The 20655-nt window shown below is 37.5% G+C and overlaps 1 protein-coding gene across 3 annotated transcripts in view; it reads left to right on the forward strand.

Annotated features, from left to right (window-relative positions):
• Thoc2 (THO complex 2) overlaps positions 1–20655 on the forward strand; it is a 114824-nt gene that overhangs the window by 16374 nt on the left and 77795 nt on the right. For all 3 annotated transcript variants that reach the window (XM_029563967.1, XM_029563968.1, XM_008833920.3), the window contains exons 2-4: positions 6320–6378; positions 13318–13409; positions 15600–15651. In XM_029563967.1, coding sequence (XP_029419827.1) covers positions 6320–6378; positions 13318–13409; positions 15600–15651 — 203 coding nt within the window. The remainder of the gene's footprint in view (positions 1–6319; positions 6379–13317; positions 13410–15599; positions 15652–20655) is intronic.

Here is a 20655-nt window from a genome sequence, read left to right on the forward strand (position 1 = left end):
CCAGAGAGAGGTGAGGGCAGGGCCAGGTCCAGAAGCAGTGCCTCTGGGGCCCAAGGAAGCCACCAAGCCGGTCCGGGTGAAAAGGATCAGGAAGCAGCACTGGCTCCCCAGGTGTCTGGGGCCTCCAGACTAGGAATGGCACAGGGCCCAAACTAGGAGTAGAGAACAGAGGGGGAGATGGAAGGGTGAACGCGGCTGGGGGAGTCAAGGCGTGGAGGGCTGTGCGATAGACTTACCCCAAGAGAGGCCTGAGGGCAGGAGACAAGAAAATATTTTTAAGTGAATTGTGGACCAGCTGATGTTTATTTTATTGGCTTTTTCTAGCCTTACCCAGTTCATTGTGATGGAGTCTTAAAATAATCAAGATATATAGGTGAGGTATAGTGTGTGTGTGTGTGTGTGTGTGTGTGTGTGTGTGTGTGTAACCTGCAACATAGATAATCTCTGTGCAGTAGTAGTATGGCACTGTATTAACCTTATGGCGTATATAAGCAGAATCTGTAAGTTTTTTTTCCAGTGTTGGGTAGTGAACCCAGGGCCTTGCTCGTGCAAGGCAAATGCTCAGCCCACTGAGCTATCCCCAGCTAGATTTTGTAAGTCTTTAATTATTTGTTTCGTTGACTAGAAAAAGAATCGCAAGGTAAAAGAAACTCTTTTCATGGCATTCAGTGGTTCTTTTCATTTACTTAAAAATGTTGACTTGTAAGGTTTTTTTTTTCCAATTGTGAACTTTAACAAAAATATGGAAAAGTCTCTAAAAACTAATGTGGCACTTAGAAAATTGGTGTACAGTGCACATGCATGTCAGGTGTAGTGTTACATGTCTGCCATGTCAGCACTCAGGCTGAGGCAGCAGAGACATGAGTTTGAGGTTAGCTTGAGCTGTATAGCAGACCATGTATCAAGAAACAAACTAATAAACAAATGAGCAGTCATAGAAAGAAACAAAATTGACATAGCACCTAAGTTATGTTCATATCGGGTAACATTAACCTCTTTTTCTGATCTCTTTTCACTTCCCATGTGGTAGCCATTATCTTTATTATTTTTATTTTATGTGTATGTGTGTGTTGCCTGCATGTAGGTAAGTGCACCTGTGTTGTGCAATGCCCATGGAAGACAGAAGAGGCTGTAGGATCCCCTGGAACTGGAGTTACAGTTGTTAGCTGCCATGTGGGTGCTGGGATTCAAACCCGGGTCTTCTGGAAGAACAGTGTTCTTAACCACTGAGCAATCTCTCCAGCCCCCAGTAGCCATTATCTTGACATTTATGTTTTCTTTTTTTTTAAGACAGGATCTCCTGTAGCACAGGCTGGCCCAAAACTTGCTATGTTGTCCAGCATATCCTTGCCTATACCTCCTAAGTGCCAGAATTACACGAGGGTGCCAACATACCTGACTTTTAAAGTTAGTGTCAGATATTAATGAGGATGTGAACATTGGTCAGGTGGAGACAGAAGAATCAGGAGTTCAAGGCCAGCCTGGGCTATATGAGACCCTGTTTTAAATACAACAGCAAAAGTTTAAAAAATCCATATGTATGCAGAAGTATTTCACTGTGGCTCTTATTTTCAGTGAGCATCTTTTTATGTTAATGGTCTTTGGAAGCTCTGGTTAATCCTTGTGACGAACTTTATATCTTTTGACTATGATTTCATTGAATTTTTCATTGATCTGTAGAGGTTCTTCATGTAGTCTGTATTTGAGCCCTTTGTGGATATATTGAATTTGTTACATGTTCTTAATACATATCTAATCTGTGTAGCCCTGACTGGCCTAGAACTTTGTGTAGCCAGGCTGACGTCTAACTCGTGATCGGTTTTCTTTCCTCAGGCTCCCATGCTGCTGGGGTGACAGGTGTGTGCCACTGTGCCTGGCTAATGGTGATCTTTGTTTTTGACATGAGGTTTGACTATATAGTCCAGATTGGCTTGGAACTCTTGAACAGCATCTACTACCACCCTTGGGCTTAATTGTTAATTGTAATATCATCAGATTTACCCATCATTTGCTCTATGATTAGTACCTTTTCTATTTAAGTTCCATCCCCGGTTTCTCTTTCTTCTTTCTCTCTCTTTTTTTTTTTGACAGAGTCTTACTCTAGCCCAGGCTAGCCTAGAACTTACTATGTAGCTCAGGCTGGTGTCAAACTCAAGACCCTCTTGCTTTAGTCTAAAGATGATAGAATTACAGGTGTGAACCACTGTGTTTGATTAGGTGGTCTTTCTGGACTCCCAGGTTGATGAAGTTTTAGGAACATAATACTCTTTGTTTTCAGAAAAGGTCTTGCTTTATAATCCAGGCTCTCCTGGAACGCAATATGAAAGCCAATCTGGTCTCAGATTCATGGCAGTTATCCTGCCTCCACCGCAGGAGCTGTCAAACCCAAGTTGTTTTCATTTTTCTCTTAAAATTATTTACTTATTGTGTGGATATAGCATATGTGTGGGCTTGGGTATGCCACTGTGTATGTATGGTGGTCAGAGGACAATTTTGTAGAGTCATTTCCCTCTTTCCACCCTATGTGGGTTTTGGGGATCAAATTAGGTTGCCTGACTTGACAGCGAGCTCCTTTACTTGCTGAGCCATCTTGCCAGCCTCTCATTTTTCACATTTTTTTTTTTTTGTTGTTGTTCCTGAGATAGACGAGCAAGCAAAGGTGTTTGTCGTAAGCCTGTGTTCAAGCCCTGGAATCCACATAAAGTGGAAGGAGAGAACCAACTCTAAAGCTGTCCTCTGACCTGTGTGCATGCGCACACACATGCACATGCACCCACAATAAAAATTTTGAAAATAAATGCCACTTGACAAAATAAAATTTTGATGTGATCCCTAACTAATAGTAATAGTCAATACCAGGAACAAATAAAAAGCCAGACCAGCACTCTGGAGGCTGAGACACTAGACTACACAGCAAGAGTCTGTCACAGACAAACAAAAAACACAGAAATCTCGGCTCAGGAAGCTTTTATTTTTATTTTTTATGTGCTGGAGAGTGAAATCAGGGCCTTATGTATGCAGGCGAGTGGCTTACCATTGGGCTATAGTCTAGCCCAGTGTTCTGGATTTAAATAGATTAATACTTAATGAAATAAAATTTAAAATGTTTGGTGCTAAACATTTTATTCTTGAGCAGTGGTATTTATTTAGACAGAAAGTCTGGGTTGTAGCTATGTTCAAAGAGGTGATAACTTTCAGTGTTTTTCAAATCTCATGTCTGCCAAGGGTCCCAAGTCAGAAAATCTAGTAGTAGTTGTAAATATGATTTGGGGTGGAGAAAAAAACTGGAGGTGATAGTTACAAATTACTCAAAGTACTCCCTTAGTGGATTAGATCACCCAGTGTGTGTGCGTGCGTGTGTGTGCGTGTGTGTATGTGTGTATGTATGTGCGGGGGAGAGAACGTGGCACAAGTAAGCAAAAGTATGCAAATCTAAGGACACATGTGCTTTCAAGCATAAGGGCTATGGTTTCCCTGAAGAGAAATGGAGGCAGGGAGAGGAGATGGAGCATGGCCCACCGCCGCACTCACTGGACATTTTCCCTGTCACTGGTGCTAGGACTCAAACCCAGGCCTCAGGCCTGCAAAACACACACTGTCAGTGAGTTACACCTCCACATAAAACATACATAAACCATAAATCTACCCCCTTAACAACCCTTTTTGAGACACCGTCTTGCTTCTAGAACTGTGTAGCCCAGGCTCACCATCTCTCCAGCATCTTAAACTATATATATATTTTTACTAATGGTCACTGACAGGTGAAAGGTATATCCCGTTGTGGTTTTAAGTTGTATTTACCATGATTAATGGTGTTGAGAACCTTTTCATATACTCTCTTGGGTCTGTTTCTGTCATCTTTGGTGAAATGTCTAATTTCTTTGCCCGTTAAAAATAATTAAATGCATTTTGAAATTGAGTTCTTTATGTTGTGCACATAAACACATTATAAGATCCAGCTTGAATGAGCATCTTTAATCTGAGACTGGGAATACTCCAAAATCTGATATTTTTTTGAGACCAAGATGCCACAAGTGGGAAATTTCATACCTGACCACTTGAAAGTCAAAGCCCAGTTGTACAACACGGTTTATTCTCACACCCTTTCCGCGGGTCTCCTGCATTCTTCCATGCACGCACACCTGCAAAGGCTGCAGAGAGTGGCACAGTGGTTGTCCAATGCACAGTAAACTTTACATGCACAAAAATAAATATATGAGATTACTATCAGGATATGTATAAGGTATAATGAATTTTGTACTCAGCTTGGATCCTATGCCCAGACATTGTATTATGTATATGAAAGTATTCTGAACAGAAATCTGAAAAATAGAAAATTCTGAAACAGTTTTTGTTCCAAACATTTTAGATAAGGGATATTTCAACACTCACACCATATTTTTACTCCCATCCTGAGAGTAACCTTTTTCACTCTTATGATGGTTTCTTTTGCTGCACAGTTGTTTTTTTTCATGTTTTTTAAAGACACCTTCTTAGTATTAGTGTGTCCTTATTTAATATGTGTTTAAACAATTTAATTTTGACACAATCATCGTACATCTTTGTGGGGTATCTTGTGGCATTTCAATACATACATAAGTGTGTACTGATCAAATCTGGGTAACAACCATGTCCATCACTTCAGATTTTTATCATGTCTCTGTGTTGAAAATTCTTCCTATTAGCTATTTTGAATACACAGTTAATTGTTGTCAACCATGGTTATTCTACTGTGCTTTAGAACATTACAAGTTACTCTTTTGAGCTGGCAAGATGGTTCAGTGTATAAAGGCATTTGTTGCCAAGCCTGGCAACCTGAGTTTGATTCCCAGGATCTATATGGTAGAAGGAGAGAATCAACTCTTGCCAAGTTGTCCTCTAACCACCACAAATGCGCCATAGGACATGCACATACCCACACACATAAATAAATGTAATAAGAATTTTTTAAAAAAGTTATTCCTTCTATTGAGCTGTGACCCTTTACTCCATCATCTTTCCATCTCTTTCCCACATGTTATTGTCAGACTGTAGTAACCGTGAGCTGTGAGATTAAGTTTTTAAAATTTCCCATTGTAAGTGAGAACTGGGGTATGTTTCTTTCTGGGTCTAACTTATTTTACTAAATAGTGTCCTCTAAATAGTGTCGTTACCAGTGACAGCATTGTATTAATTTTGTGGCTAAATATTATTCCACTGTTTGTTTCTGTGTATGTATAAATTTTTATTACATTTATTTGTTTTGCATGTATAGTCATGTGTCCAGCATGTATGTGGTGGTCAGGGGACAACTTGAGGGAGTCAGTTCTCTCGTTTCACTATGAAGGTCTCGGGGATCAAACTGAGTTCATTGGGTTTGATGGCAAGCGCTTTTATCCACTGAACCATCTCCCTGGCTCAATCTTCTTTTTTATTTATGGTACTGGGGATGTGATCTAGAGCCTTTGAATAAGTGTTCGACCATTGAGCAAAGTTCCCATCCCCTACCTCATTTCTTGTCCATTCATGTGCTACAGTGATAATGCCATACTCATTTCATCTGAGGTAGTGCATTCTTTCCACAGTATTAGGAGGCACATAATGCTTGTAGTCTGCTTTTATGACTTGAATAGCCATTGACAGATGGTGAGATTTTTTAAAATTAGGGATGATCTGAAGATGGAGATGTTCTAATTCTGTCATTTTTATTAGCACATATAAATTGTACAAAATAATGGGTTTCATTATGACATTTTCATTTATGTATACAATTTACATCGATCATACTCTCAGCCACCCCCTTTTTTCCATCCTGCAGTCCTCCCTTTGTATGTTTCACCCTATGTTTAAAAAAAAAAAAAGAAAAAGAAAACTAGATCCCTCATCATGTATCATTTCCTCTTTATTGGTTGGAACAGTTGAAAACAAAGACATTTTATTTGAGCTAGGGGCTCAAACTTGCTATGTAGTAGAGGTTGGCCTTGAACTCCTGATCCTCCTGCTTCACCTTCCAAATCCTAGGATTATAGCCACGTACCATGCCTGGAAGAGTCATATCTTATCTATTATTGAGTTACTCCATGACACAGTTTATATATGAAAGGCAGAATTAATAAATGTTTTATGTAAAAAATGATTTGTCAGTTTTCAGTGCCGAATTAATTGATCACCATCTTCTAGTTCTGACACAAGTTCGGAGGTTTGGGAACTTGTTTTGTCATAATCTTAGGTGTTTAAATGGGACACTTCCATATACTTTTTAATTGATAAAACTTGCTCTTTAGGGATCATTTGTTTTTAGGATTGGAAATTGATTTTTTTTTGTTTTGTTTTATTCTAGTTTGCATTTATGCCGGATTCTCAGTGAAAATAAAAGCCACGACAGTTCAGCCTACAAAGGTATGAATTTTAAAAGTATCATAGCTATCACTTTTGGCTTATTTAAAGATAACTCGCCATTCAGTGTTGTATATGAAAACCAAAAATATAAGAGTGCATGTTATAAGGCATTTGTATGAGTACCTTTCAATTAGTATTTAAACTGTAAGACTATAATCTTGGATACTCAACATCATTTATTTGATGTGTCTAACTTTCATAATTGGAGTTTTGTATAATTGTTTAAATTTCTGTTGTTAGTGGTACCAGTCATAACTATGAGAAAGCTAGCATGGAAAGAAAACCTGTTTTGCTCATGTTTGCACTAGAAAATTTCAAGAAACTGAGTTCAGTGTTTTCACTAAAGCTGGTTATGTTCAGGTGGTATCTGGGGATCTTGTTAGAGGCTGTTGTCATGGAAAAAGATATAAGCAAAGGATTTGTTTACTGCATTTCACAAATAGAATTTATTAAGTAAACTGTTATATAATTAAACAGAATGTAGATTCTACTTTCACAGGATTTTACTCTTCAACATTAATTTAAAACTAGGTTACATGGATTTGGAAAAAGAAAAGCCAAAATAAAAGCAATTGTGTCTAATTTAAAGTATTTTCACTTGTAGTTTTTGTTGAGGATCAACCCATACTGTTTCTTTTCAATGTGAAAGCAATATTTTTATAACCAATATTCTGTTACATAAAAAATAAGGGGCCGGAGAGATGCCTCAGCGGTTAAGAGCACTGGGTGCTCTTGCAGAGGACTTTGGTTCCCAGCATCCACATGGTGGCTAACAACTGTTCTAACTCCAGTTCCAGGGGATCTGATGCATCTTCTGACCTCTGTGGGCATTGCACAATGGCACAATGAGTGCACTTACATACATGCAGACCATATACTCATATGCATTAAAAATACATAAATAATACATAAAATTTATTATAGTTACATTATGACTTTGTGAATAATTAAGAACAGTGTTTTTCTATAGATAAATTTCTTTGATTTTATCAAAATTAAATATTACCTTAATTTGAGAGAATATACTTATTAAAGAACATTTGGAGGCTTGAGTGGAAAGTATTTTTTTAAGCAAATGAAGCAGCAAGTTTTGGATTCTATTATTTAAGTAAGCTCTGTTTTAAGACAACATCTCAACTGGGTTTGGTAGCTCGCTCCTATAATCCTAGGATTTTGGAGGGTGAGAAAAGAGGATTGTGGTTTCAGAGCCAGCCTGGGCTACATAGTGAGTTGTAGGTCAGTCTGAGCTCTACAATGGAACCCTGCCTCAAAAAAAAAAAAAAAAAACCCAACCAACCAAACCAAAAACAATACCCAAAAGACTTAGCATCTCTAGCATGCCACCCTCCCCCAAATATTAGGTTATCTTGCTTATAAAATTGTATAATTGGGATGTAAATGTATGGCTCAGTGGTAGAGCACTTGCCTGGCATGCATGAAGCCCTGCATTCCATCGCCAGCCCTGCAGAAATACTGTATGATCACTCATAATTATTTCCGAGGTTGATATAATGTTTTTGTTTATGTAAGTCAGTTGACTATCACAGAAATATAAGTACAAAAATATTCCTTCATAAAAATCCTAACACTGGGGATGTAGAGGCAGAAGGGCTGAGAATTTGAGGCCACCCTAGGATACATTGTGAGATGCCCCCTCCCCTGCCAAAGAAAAACCCAAATAGACCACTAGGATACTTAATTTTTTTTCTTCTCCATGCTTAGGGTCAAGTTTTAACTTCTTAATTAACATTGGTCATGTTTGGTGGAGAATTTATGTGGATAAGAGAAATTTTAAACCTATATAATTAATGTATTACTGCTCCATCAGTTTTGAATAAGATGGCATGAATCTTTAATAACTCTGATTATTGTTAATTTACATTGTTTTGGTTCACATATGAATCCAAATATAGTTATGGGTGTGGCCTCATTGGATGAATTGCCAATAGTTTCCTTCCCTTTCCCTGCTTGCTTCTCAACACATAGGCCTTTTGATCGCTGTCAGGTAACCAGGCTTTGGTCTAATGTCCTATTTGAACCCCCATTTCTTTAACCCTCCTTAGTTCTGTCTTGGGGAGATTTGGTATAGGTAGTGTTCTCTCTTTCCCTTTTTGTCTCTTTCTTGAGTTAGTTTCATTTCAAGCAGGCAATTTTCGTTTCACACATGACTTGTTCCCATCTGAAGTTTTCTCTGCTTCTTACAAGTACAACTTTGTGATGTGGGCTGAGAAGCATGAGTGGTGCTGGTGATATTAGATACAACCAAGAACTGCTGTCCTTATCATTCCCACCCCACAAAGAACTCCCACGAATCGCTAGAAGTTCCTTCTAGTGAATGCTTGTTCTTTTTTTTTTTTTCCTTTATTTTTTAAATACAAGGTCTCTCTGTGTAGCCCTGGCTGACCAGGCTGACCTTGAACTCCATGAGCCCCAAGTTTCAGCCTCCTGAGTGTTGGTGTTACAAGTGTGAGTTACCACACCAGGTTCTAGTGGTTATTTACTTCATTTTAGAAGTTTCTGTATGTGTGTATATTGCATGTGGGGCATATTCTTATACCTATCTTCCGGGTTCTCAACCTTCCCCACCCTTTGTTCCCTTTGCCTTCCTACATAATTTTACTTCTACTCTTATGTTGGTTGTGTTTGTTTATATGTGTATATGTTTATGATTGAATAGTTTTATCAATCTCTGGACCACAAATAGGGAGAAACTTGCTTGTCTTTTTGAAATTGGCTTTAATTCATTTAATATAATTATCTCCAGTTGCTCCATGTTTCCTGCATGACTTTTTTTTTAACTGCTGAAAAATATTCCATTGTGTATATATACCGCATTTTTGCTATTCATTCCTCTGTTGTTGGGCACTTATGTTGGGTCCATAATTTAGCTATTGTAAATACTGCTGCAACAAACATTTATGTGCAGATCTTTGTTTCTGTCAGCTATCCTTAAAACTGCTCTTTGTAAAATGTTAGCATTAAGGTGAGGTGTTGACTGAATTTTTGTGCATAAGCGTTGTATGGTTCCCTGCACATAACAAATGTAAATAAATTTTAAGTTTTCCAAGTCTGGCTAGTTTGGTAGTTTTAAAGCACCACTTACTGTTTCTATGGATAACAGAGTAAGGCATCCTGACCATTTAAAAATACTCATTTAGAAAACTTGTAACTTAGGACTTTCTTGGCTCTTCTTTGTGGAATATATATATATATATATATATAATTATATGTATATCATATATATCATATATATGTCCTTTTGAGACAGGGTCTCCCTGTAGTCCCAGCTGGCCTGGCACTCGCTATGTAGATCAGGCTGGCCTTGAACACAGAGATCCACCTGCCTCTGCCTCCTGAGTGGCTGGGGTTAAAGGCATACGCCACCACGCCCAGCGCAATTTTGGATACTTCTATGTAAGATTCCTGTCAGCAAAATGACCGAGGCCACTTGTTCTCTATTTTAATCTTCTGTGATTAAGATTAGAATTCCCTGAGCCCCCGTGAGCACACTGTAGAGCACACTCTTAGGGGAACTTAGGGAATGATAATCAGCTGTTTTGTCTTTCTAAATGATTGCTTTAAAAAGTTCTACTCAGGACTGGGAGAGATGGCTCAATGGATAAGAGCACTTGCTGCTCTTCCAGATCACCCGGGTTCGGTTCCCAATACCCACAGGATGGCTCATAGCTGTTTGTCACTCCAATTCCAGGGGATCTAACACCTGCTTCTGGTGTCAGTGGGCATGAGTCATGCACCTGGTGCACATACATACATACATGCATGTAAAACACTCATAAATCTTTTAAAAAGTTCTAGTCTGCATAATTTTGAATAAAAAATATTGCCTGTTTTGTAAGACATTTTATTAATGAAAATGAAAAGCATAAAATTGATATATTTCTTACCATATTGAACAAATAAAATTTTCCTTTATATAGTTTATTTACTTATAAACACAATATATAGTTGTAATAATGACAGAATATTTATAATAATAAATTATCCAAAAGAATTGGTACAAGCTGGTTATATTTGTTCAGAGAATGATTTAGTGGATAAATTTATTTCATTACAAAATAATATCTTTGTCGGCTGTTCTTATTTGCCTTCTGTTGCTGTGATGAAACACTGACCAAAACCAACTTGGGCAGGAAAAGGTTTATTTCATCTTACAGTTTATAGTCCATCGTTGAGGGAAGCTAGAGCAGGAACTCAGGGGAGGAACCTAGAGCAGGAACTGAAGCAGAGGCCATGGAGAAATACTGGTTACTGGCTTGCTTCCTCTTGGCTTCCTCAGCTATCTTTATTAATACAGTTCAGGCCCACCTGCCCAGGAATGGCACTGCCCAGGCATGGAACTGCTCACAGAGGACTGGGCCCTCCCACATCAATTAGCAATTAAGAAAATGCCTCACAGATCTGATAGAGGGAATTTGTCATTTTAGCTTCCCTATTCCCAGTGTCTCAAGTTGACAATGAAAGCTAAGCAGCACATTGAAAAAGAACAACGCTGGGGCTGGAGACATAGTTCAGTGGTTAAGAGCACTGGCTCCTTTTCAAGACGACCAGGTTTGGTTCCCAGCACCCACCTGGGCGCTAACAACCGACCACAACTGCAGTTCCAGGGGAATCAGACACCCACTTTTCACCTCCATGGACACTGCATGACACAGGGGCACTTACATACATGCAGGCAATACATTCATACATGAAAAAATAAAATATTGAAAAAATAAAAAAATTTAATTTCTATTTTGTTCCTGCTTTGTGTCTAGTAATTATATCAGGGAGTTTTTAAAACATTTCATTTTTCTTCCTCTTTTTTTTTTGGTCGTTTTGAGACATGGTCTCCCTGTAGCTCCAACTGACCTGGAATTCACTATGTAGATCAGGCTGGCCTTAAACTCACAAGCTCTGCCTGCCTCTGCCTCCCTAGTGCTGGGATTGAAGGCATGCGCCACCACGCCCGGCCACATTTCATTTTTCAATTGTTACTTTTCTCTGAAAAAGTTTTTTCAAAAGCAGATTATAACTAAGCTTTATTTTAATTTTTGAGGGGGATCAGTGGTGGAACAGGGCCTCATCATGTCTCCGGTATCTCCTGGAGCTTGCTCTGTAGATGAGGATGGCTTTAAATTTCAGCTTCTCCTGCCTCTGCTTTCTGAGTGGGTACTGAGAATATGATTGTGCACAACCATGGCAGGCTTTTGTTTTTTGTGTGTTTTGGAATAAGTTCCCTTTGAGTGTTTTTCCTTTTTTAGCCATACTGGGGATTGAACTCAAGGTCACACACATGTTAGGCAAGCACTCTACTAGTTAAGTTATATCTCCAGCCTGTAGACTGTACTTTTACATTAGTGTTTATTTATTGATTTATTTTTATTTAATGTGTTTTGCCTGCATGTATGTAAGTGCACTATGTGCTTACGGTAAGCAGGCCAGAACAGGATATTGGATCCTCTGGAACTGGAATTGTAGAGGGTTGTGAGCCACCATATGGGTGATGGGAACTGAATCTGGGTCTCTTGGAAGACCAGCCACTTCTCTTAACTGCATAGCCATCTCTCCAACCCCCCACCCCCCTTTTTGTTTATTTTTTGAGACAGGATCTCATATAACCCATGATGGCCTGAAAGTCAATATGTATGCCAAGGAAGGCCTTGAACTTCAGTCTTCTGCCTCTACAATGGATTGCAGGCTACAGGCATGCGCCAGTGTGGTTCAAGGGGTGGAACCTAGGGCTGCCATGGCAGGCGAGCGCTCCGCCAGCTGAGCTTTGTCACTAGCCTCTCTGAGTGTTTTTGGAGCTGTTTTCCAACTGCTAATGGTTAGAAAGAGAAAAAAAAAACTTTTAATATATGAAACCTAAGGAAAAAAGTGACCCAAAGAAAGCATTCAACCAACCACTGCTAACTCCTCACTTCAGAGGAGATTTTGAGGAAATGGGGCAGTAGCATGGGTTACTTGTGGTTAGCAATCATCATAGAACTGCCATTTTCTATATGTATATACATATGTATTTATTTTTTTGTTTGGATTCTGATAGAAATTGAGAAAAAGAAATTTAGATTTTGGAAGACATTTCTCTGGTAGTAGGATGAAACTTCTGGTCATGCCTAACTCTATTCCTTATGTGCACTGTAACCCTAAAATGGAATAGAGTTTCCTTTGAATATATTTAGATAAATTTGTAAAGTTGGCTGGTGGGGAATTGGTTAATTTTTTTATATGTACTTGTTGGGGTACAATGCAGTCATCCAAAATAATTCTGAAGACTGGGTGCATGGAAAAATCTTTCAGATATGTTTGTGGGCCAAGCATGCTGGTACACACTTGTAATCCTAGCTGCCTTGGAGTTTGAAGCAGGAGGATTGCACTTTGCAATTTAGTGAGACCTTGTCTAAAACTGAAACAGCTGGTGATGTAGCTTCACGGGAGAATGCTTGCTTAGCATATATTAAGCCCTGAATTCAATCACCTACACTGTCAGGAAAAAGTAGGTATTCAAGAAGAATCAAAATACTAAATGATAGCTGGGCATGGTGGCACACACCTTTAATCCCAGCATTTGGGAAGCAAAGATCGAGGCCAGCCTGGTCTTCTTAGTCAGTTCTAGGCCATCCGAGGCTACAGGGAGACCCTGTCTCAAAACAAAACAAAACAAAACAAAAATTCAATGATGTACATGGTAAATGTGTGGTGTATGGAATTTGTAGCCATAGGAATAATGGAAGGGAGTGCTTAACCACTAGTCATTACAGTAGAGATGGGATAGTTCACTTTTTCCTAAGTCCTTTAGTGTTGTTTTGTAAAAGTAAAAAAGATCAACTGTTAAATATTATATAGTATTACTGATGTTTATAATAATTCTGAGAAGAAATAGAGATTTCCCTGTAATGAGTATGCCTTTCTTTATACTGTATCTTTTATGTTCAACAGATTTCCAACAAGCTCTCTATGAGTTGTCATACCATGTCATTAAAGGAAATTTAAAGCATGAACAGGCATCTAATGTTCTTAATGACATTAGCGTAAGTATATATTTAAAACAGTAGTTATTGAGTAAAATCTCTTTAATTTTGATACAAAGATCCTTGAAGTATATGTATATGTTAAAATTATAGTCGTTGTTGTAAAGTAATATTGGTAAGCCATTTTTGCCATATAGGAATTAATGTTTTAATCTTTCTCTCTGGTTGTGAGTAAAAAGAAAAAGGTTATGTAGGCTGGGAGAACAATACAGCTGTACTGTAATGAAGGCAGAGCATTCTTAATCATTGTACTCCACAACTAAACTGGTTAAAATAGTTTTTCCAAATATAAAATATATCAATTTGTAATTATATTTAGAATTGTATTCTTAAAAGAGTAAGTTATTTTAAATTGTGTTTGCGTAACTCTGACATTCATTGTATCTGCTTATTATTTACTTTTATCAAGGAGATTTTTAAAAATCTTTGTGTCTAAATCTATTTCATTTGTGAATTTTGGAGAACTTAAAGGTACATTCTTCTGACCAGAAACTTTTCATTAGTGTTTTGGTATTCCAATTGGAAAATAGATCATTGTTTGTAAGGGTGTTTACTGTAAACTAGTAGTTTCAAGTGGTGTAATATATTCTTATTGTTAGACTGGTTTTAGATTGGGGTTAATTATTTGTCCAGTTAAGAACAGCTTTTCTTTAAGTATGGAGGTGGTTTTGAGGGCTTTTGTGATCTCGGTATGATTTTTTTTGTGTGTGTGTGTTGCTTTAAGTTTCTGTAGTCCTTTTCTATTGGAGACTGGACTCTACTTGATATGATTTTGTGCTTTTCTTGGGTGGTTTAAAGGAAGTTCAAGGTTTAGCTGTTGTGTATTCCCTCCCCAACCAGATATGCTTGGGCAGTAGGGATTTAACACACACACACACACACACACACACACACACACACACACACTATACATACTATTCTTAAACTGTCTCCTATTGATAAAGATAACATAGTTGAAGTGGTGTATTTCTTAAATAACATTCCATGTTGGAAAATCTCTTACATCACTCTACTTCTGGTCTTCAAGTAATCTGAGTACTTCCATTCATAGCCTTTCAGAAACCTGAGACTAAAATATGATAGAACACTAGACTGATTTCATTCTGTAAATTGGGCATTGATATAGTTTCATTGTGTTTATAGAACTTGTTATTTTGTCCATTTATGAAAATAAATAGGCCAAATAAGCTTAATGTATGTGTACTTTGTTCTTAGCTTCTTTATTTTGCTTACCTAGTGATACCTGTATGCTTTTATACTACACTCTTTGTTGGGACTTTCTCACACTGATATACATTGGTTCAGCATCTTAGCCTCAGAGGGGATTTGTGTATCTCCTTGAAGCTGCCAGCCTTTTTCTTTAGAATTTTTTTCTTACAGTCTCTGAAAATAGATGAGGTTTAGGGTTGCTATAGTGCCAGCAAAATACTAATTGCAGTAACTGAACTATAATCCTTTCTAGTGGGAAATAGCTCTAAAATTGAGCGTGGGAGTGCAAAATCATGAGAGAAATGTAAAATAATGATGGTGTTTTTACCCGGACACAGGATTTGGGGATCAGTTTTTCCAAGAGCTATGAGCAAGAGTGAATTCAGAAAATAAAAATAAAGTTTGGTAACCATTTTCATCTTTAGAGAATTTTGAATTATGGATTAGTTATTTTTAATTGATGCAATGTTTTAGATTTTTAATTTTATGCTGTGCTTTTTGCATAGATCAAGTGTTCACTCAAGCATGGGCATAACATTTCAAATTTTGGATGAAAAAGGCACCAGTATTGACAGTCTTCTTTAGGTAGAGGTGGAGTAGTCTATTCCAGTGCTTTTCTGAGGTACTTGTTTAGGTTACTGCCTTTTTATTATTTTGTGGTAGATGTCTGTGTACTTCTTTTTTTGTTGTTAGTTTGTTTTTATTTTTTTGAGACAGGGTCTCAGTACTTGGCCCTGGCTGGCCTGAAACTCAGAGAGATCCATCTGCCTCTGCCTCCATGTGTTGGGCTTAAAGGCCTGCACCAACACGCATCTTCTAACCATCATCTCTCTCGATTTTCTTGTGTTTATGAAACTTAGCTTGAAGAATGCTAATGTAGGGATGTTGGAGTTTCTGGCTTGATTGATGAACATTATTATGAAATAATAAACTTGATGTGTGCTATTCTGAAATTTATTGTAAATGTATTTTTAAAATTAGGAATTTCGTGAAGATATGCCTTCTGTTCTTGCTGATGTATTCTGCATATTAGGTAGGTATTAAACCTTTATTTCACCTGTAACATGTATTTTTAGTAAATTCATGATGTTTTCTTTAAAGGTTTTACACATAAGCAAATGTTTCTGTAAATCTCAAAGCCTTTTTTACTTTATAGTTTTGTAAATCAAGTGTTGTCATAATTTATATTTCTTTATAGTATGGTTTAAATTTTTGAGTGTTTGACAGTGTATATCTATATAGATTTGAGCTAAATCAACTCATTTCAAGTAAAAATGTCATTTTCTGACGTATGTCCGAGTTACTGAAATTTTAGTACCCAAATAATGTCAGTGTAGATTTCTAATTAATCGTATCAGAATCTCTTAATACACTCTGAAGACATTTGGTATTGTCCTGTTTTGAATATTAATTTTAAAATGAGCAAAAAGAGCCAAAATTAAAGTACTTTGGTTTTGCTGAGAAATGAGCTTTGCATTTGTTCAGAATAAGTAAGAATTCTTACAAGATAAAGAAGGATTTTTTTTTTCTTTTTTCTTTTGACTTACAACAAAAGGTAGTGTTGCTCCAGGGGGAAACATGGACTTTAATGTCTTAGAAATTTATTTCTCTAATTGGAGCTTCTGATTAAAATAACTAAGCAGGTTTCCTCATCAGTTTTGTGCTTTCTGTAACCTTGAATCCTAATAGATCCCATTGCTAGACATAATTCTTTTTAAACCAAGACTTATCCTCTGAGGGTTTGTCATGCTGGAAAGAATTCTTTTAGCTCATTACTCTTTAATTCTTAGCATTAGATACATTAAATGACTTACTGAGAATCTGTAGTTTGGTTTTAGCAAATATAAATGCCTGTACATGGCCCTTCAGAATGTTCCAGATTTCAGCACAGTGGTAGTGTTAAGAACAGGTCAAAACGCGTGTTAGTGATAAATCAGAAAAAACACCTCATTGATGAGGTGACCATGTACCCTAGATTCCCCCCCCCCCACCACCTGGCATAATTATTAATAGTGCCCTCATTCATTCTCAACTCTCCTGGTTTGAATAAGAAAACTTAATTTTTGAAATAAGCACTAAAGTTACACATCACTTTACAAAGAAATACAAATTATAGTTTAAAAAAATTGCCTTTTGCCATAAAATTTATTGACCAAAAACTGATTAAAGGTAGCATTTTGTTTTTTATTTTAATTAAAAAAATTTTCATTTTTAATTGAACGTTTGCAAATTTCATTCAATAATTTTGATCATATTGAGATCCCCTGCCCTATTTGCTCCTCCTTACTACCCTTCACACTTGGAAAAATATATATATATAAAACTATATATAGTTAGGCCTATAGAGTCAGGTTTATGTTCCCAACTGTCCTTCAGCATGGGTTCATCCACTGTAGTCTAGTCAGCCTACCAAGAGTCCTACCGTTAAGTGAGACTGACTTTCCCATCCCAGTGAAGGATGTTGTTCCTTAATAGTGTGGGGAATATATTTTATGTCTTTGAATACTCACCAGTTATTTGCCCCCTCATTCTAGTAGTTTTTTATTGGCATTTTTGTTAAAATATAGTTTCTATTACTAGATGGCAATATTTTTTAACTAAAATTTATTACTAGTTATTTAATCATATGAATTATTTCCACAAGTCATTGTTTTTTACTGTAACATGAATTAATGAAGATGTTTGGTTGCTTTGGGGGAATTTCTTTTATCCTATCCAATTCATTCTTACAAGCAAGATTAGAATGCAGCACTTGGAAAGAGAATATCCTTCACCTGCACCCTTACCCACCCACACTCTTGGCAGAGAAAAAGTGATCCAGGGTGACTCCAGAACAACAAAGGGGAGCAAGGCCTAAGAACATGAGCATTGAATGATGGTGATGAACCCAACAGTGTGACCTAGGATATAGGCCTTATATTTGGAGCACCTTCCATGTTTCAGGTGTTAAATTAAAGCATTTAATTTTAGCTTAGTCTTTATTGAAACTTCTGTAAGACAGATGTGCGGATTCGGAAAATGAGGTTCAGAGAGATGGTCATTTTTTTTTTTTTTCAAGGCCACTGAGCTAGTGAAGCGGCATCCAAACTTGGGTCCCTTTAACATGATCTTTTTACTACATCATGTCGTCTTTTTAAGTTATTTCTGTACTTTCTAGGTTAAGATAACTTTAAAAAGGCTAACCGGGTGAGGGTGGGGGAGCACAAGCACCACAGTAACTTGAGAGGCAAACTCTGAAGTAATGACGCACTGATGGGACCTTTTGCGTGGGGCCAGGTGGTTGGCTGTACAGAAGACAAGGACCTGAAGGCATTTTAGGAAAATCAGAGGGGAAATTAAAGAGAACTTGAGTGCTAATTTAAGGTGGAGGAGTGTGAGATAATGAGTTTATTTGAATGGTGTTTTGAGTTAGAACAAAAATAATAAAATAGAGAAAGTAGGATTGGGGTAAGAGTACTAAACTGATTGTTGAGATATCTCAACAAACAACTTTATTGAGGTCCTATTAATAACATAGTCAGAAGCTGAGAGAATAGTGCTGTAATGTGGTCAGGTAGCTAAAAGGAAAGAAGTCTTGACTTGAGCATCAGGTGCCTTGATTTTATGGAGCTTAAGGGTGAATCTTAGCAATTTTAGGGCTCTGTGATAACTGGGAACCCCTGGGAAGAATGGCTGAGATACACATGGATTAAAAGTCTTAGAAAACACTCCATTAAAAGTTGAGGTTATAAGTTACATTGCATAAATTATATGCTAAATTTTCCTTTTATTCCATTTGTGGTATTGGGGATTGAACCTGGGCCTCGTGCATGCTTGCCAAGTGCTCCTACCCCTAAACCACATCCATAGCTCCCCACATTTCCTTAATACAATTGTACTAACTTTGTGCTTAGCTACAGTGGCTAGGATATGGGGAAATGGCAATTGTCCAACAAGAAGGAGTGGAGAAGGGCCAGGTAATGTTTGATGATAAATATTGTGTCTAATGATAAATCCTCTGCTCTTTTGATTCTCAGTGTTGACAGTAGAAAGCAAACCAAAGCAAAATGAGATAAGGATATCTCTTACTTTGGAAGACCCACTTAGAGGCCAGCATTTATCACTTCACTAAAACGGATGCTTTTTTTGTGCTTTTTATTGTACATTCTAAATTATCAGTTGACTTTAAGTTAGTCAGAGGCTGGTGAGATGGCTCACTGGTTAAGAGCACCAGCTGCTCTTGCAGAGGTCCGGGGTTTGGTTCCCAGAACCCACATGACTGCCAACAACCACCCCAAACTCCAGTTCCAGGGCATCCGACCTCCTCTTCTGGCCTCTATGTACATTGCACACATGGGTGCAATTACATGGAGCCAAAACACTCATACACATAAAAATAAATAAGAATATTTAAAAGTTAGTTTGTGGGGCTGGAGAGAGAGCTCAGCGATTAAGAGCACTGACTGCTCTTGCAGAGGACCTTGGTTTGATTCCCAGCACCTACATGGCAGCTATAAACCATCCTTAACTCCAGTTCCAGGGGAATCTGAAGCTCTCTTATGACCTCTGCAGCATAGCACGACACGGGTGCACTCACATACATGCAGGCAATACACTCAAACATATAAAATAAAAATAATAAATAAAATATTTTTTAAAAAGTTAGTGTGTAATTCCAAGGACTTGAGAGGTCGAAGCAGGAGGATCAAGGTTTAAGGTTATCTCTGCTATCTAGGGAGTTTGTGGCCAGCCTGGGCTACATGAGACTCTGTCTCAAAAACAATTCACTTAATTGGTAGACCAATAAATCTTTTGTATAATCCTGTTAATTCTATTTGAAAAATTTGATGCTTGCCATTTAGCACTAATGATTTTATTTCTTCCACTACTCACATCTGAAAATAGCTTTTCTGAATTTACTGAAATTGAAAGAGGTCTCTTTAAAATATATCAGTAGGAAGAAAATGTAAATATTAATTATGTTTTAATTTAGTGACCAGGATTATTCAAAATAGAATTTTACATATACCTTTTAATAATGACTTTTTATAGACTTGGTCAGTTTAGAGTATTGAACTTTGTGAATAGGAAGATCTTTAGTTAGAAAATGTTTTGTCCCAGCACTGGGAAAGCTGAGAGGAGAAAATTGCTGTGATTTGGAGGCCAGCCTGGGTGTACTACATGATGAGACCTTAAAGAAAAATAAAACAACAACAACAGAAACTCAAACCAGGGTTGAAAAGATGGCTCAGTGGACAAAGCACTTGTTCACAAGCATGAGGATCAGTTTGGATCCCCAGTACCCACAAAAAAGCAGGGTAATACAGTAGCCTGTCTGTAATCCCATCACTTGGGAAGCAGAGACAGGGGATCTCATCGGGTAAGCTGACTAGTTAGACTACCAAACTGGTGAACTCTAGGTTCAGCTAGAGACCCTGCCTCAGTAAAAAAGTAGAGCGTCATTGAGGAATACACCAGCATCAACCTCTGGCCCCTACACAGACCAGTGTGAAACACCATGCATATGTATGCACATCCCATACTGGTCAAAAAGAAAGGGAAATAAACCAACCAAACAACAATAAAATGGGCTTTTTCTGTTGTGGCACAGCATCTTGCTATTTAGTCCAGGCTGGTCTTGAACTCATGATCATCCTGCTTTAGCCTCTTGAGTGCTAAGATTACAGGTACCAAGATTAAGGTACAGCTACCACCAAGTCCAGCTAAATTTACATTTTGTTGTTACTTATTTCAACTTTTCAATTAAGGAATGAATCTTTCTTAGCACCTCTGATAAGTGGTCATTTAAATGTTGTCAGAATATTTTTCCTTTTGAGAATAGTATTTTTTTTTCCCTCAAAATTGTGTTTCCAGTGCCCCATGATACCAACTTACCATTTTATGGGTATGTTATAAGTGACAGAGTCAGTTATCAGTATTAAGGAAAACTTATGAAAGATGTATTTTATTTTTAATTAATTAATTAAATTTATTTTTTGAGACGAGCTCTTTCTATGTAGACCAGGCTGGCTTTGAACTTAATAGTGATCCTCCTGCC

Source organism: Nannospalax galili, unplaced genomic scaffold, assembly GCF_000622305.1.
Source record: "Nannospalax galili isolate Female #2095 unplaced genomic scaffold, S.galili_v1.0 scaffold75, whole genome shotgun sequence".
NCBI classification, from domain to species: Eukaryota; Metazoa; Chordata; class Mammalia; order Rodentia; family Spalacidae; genus Nannospalax; species Nannospalax galili.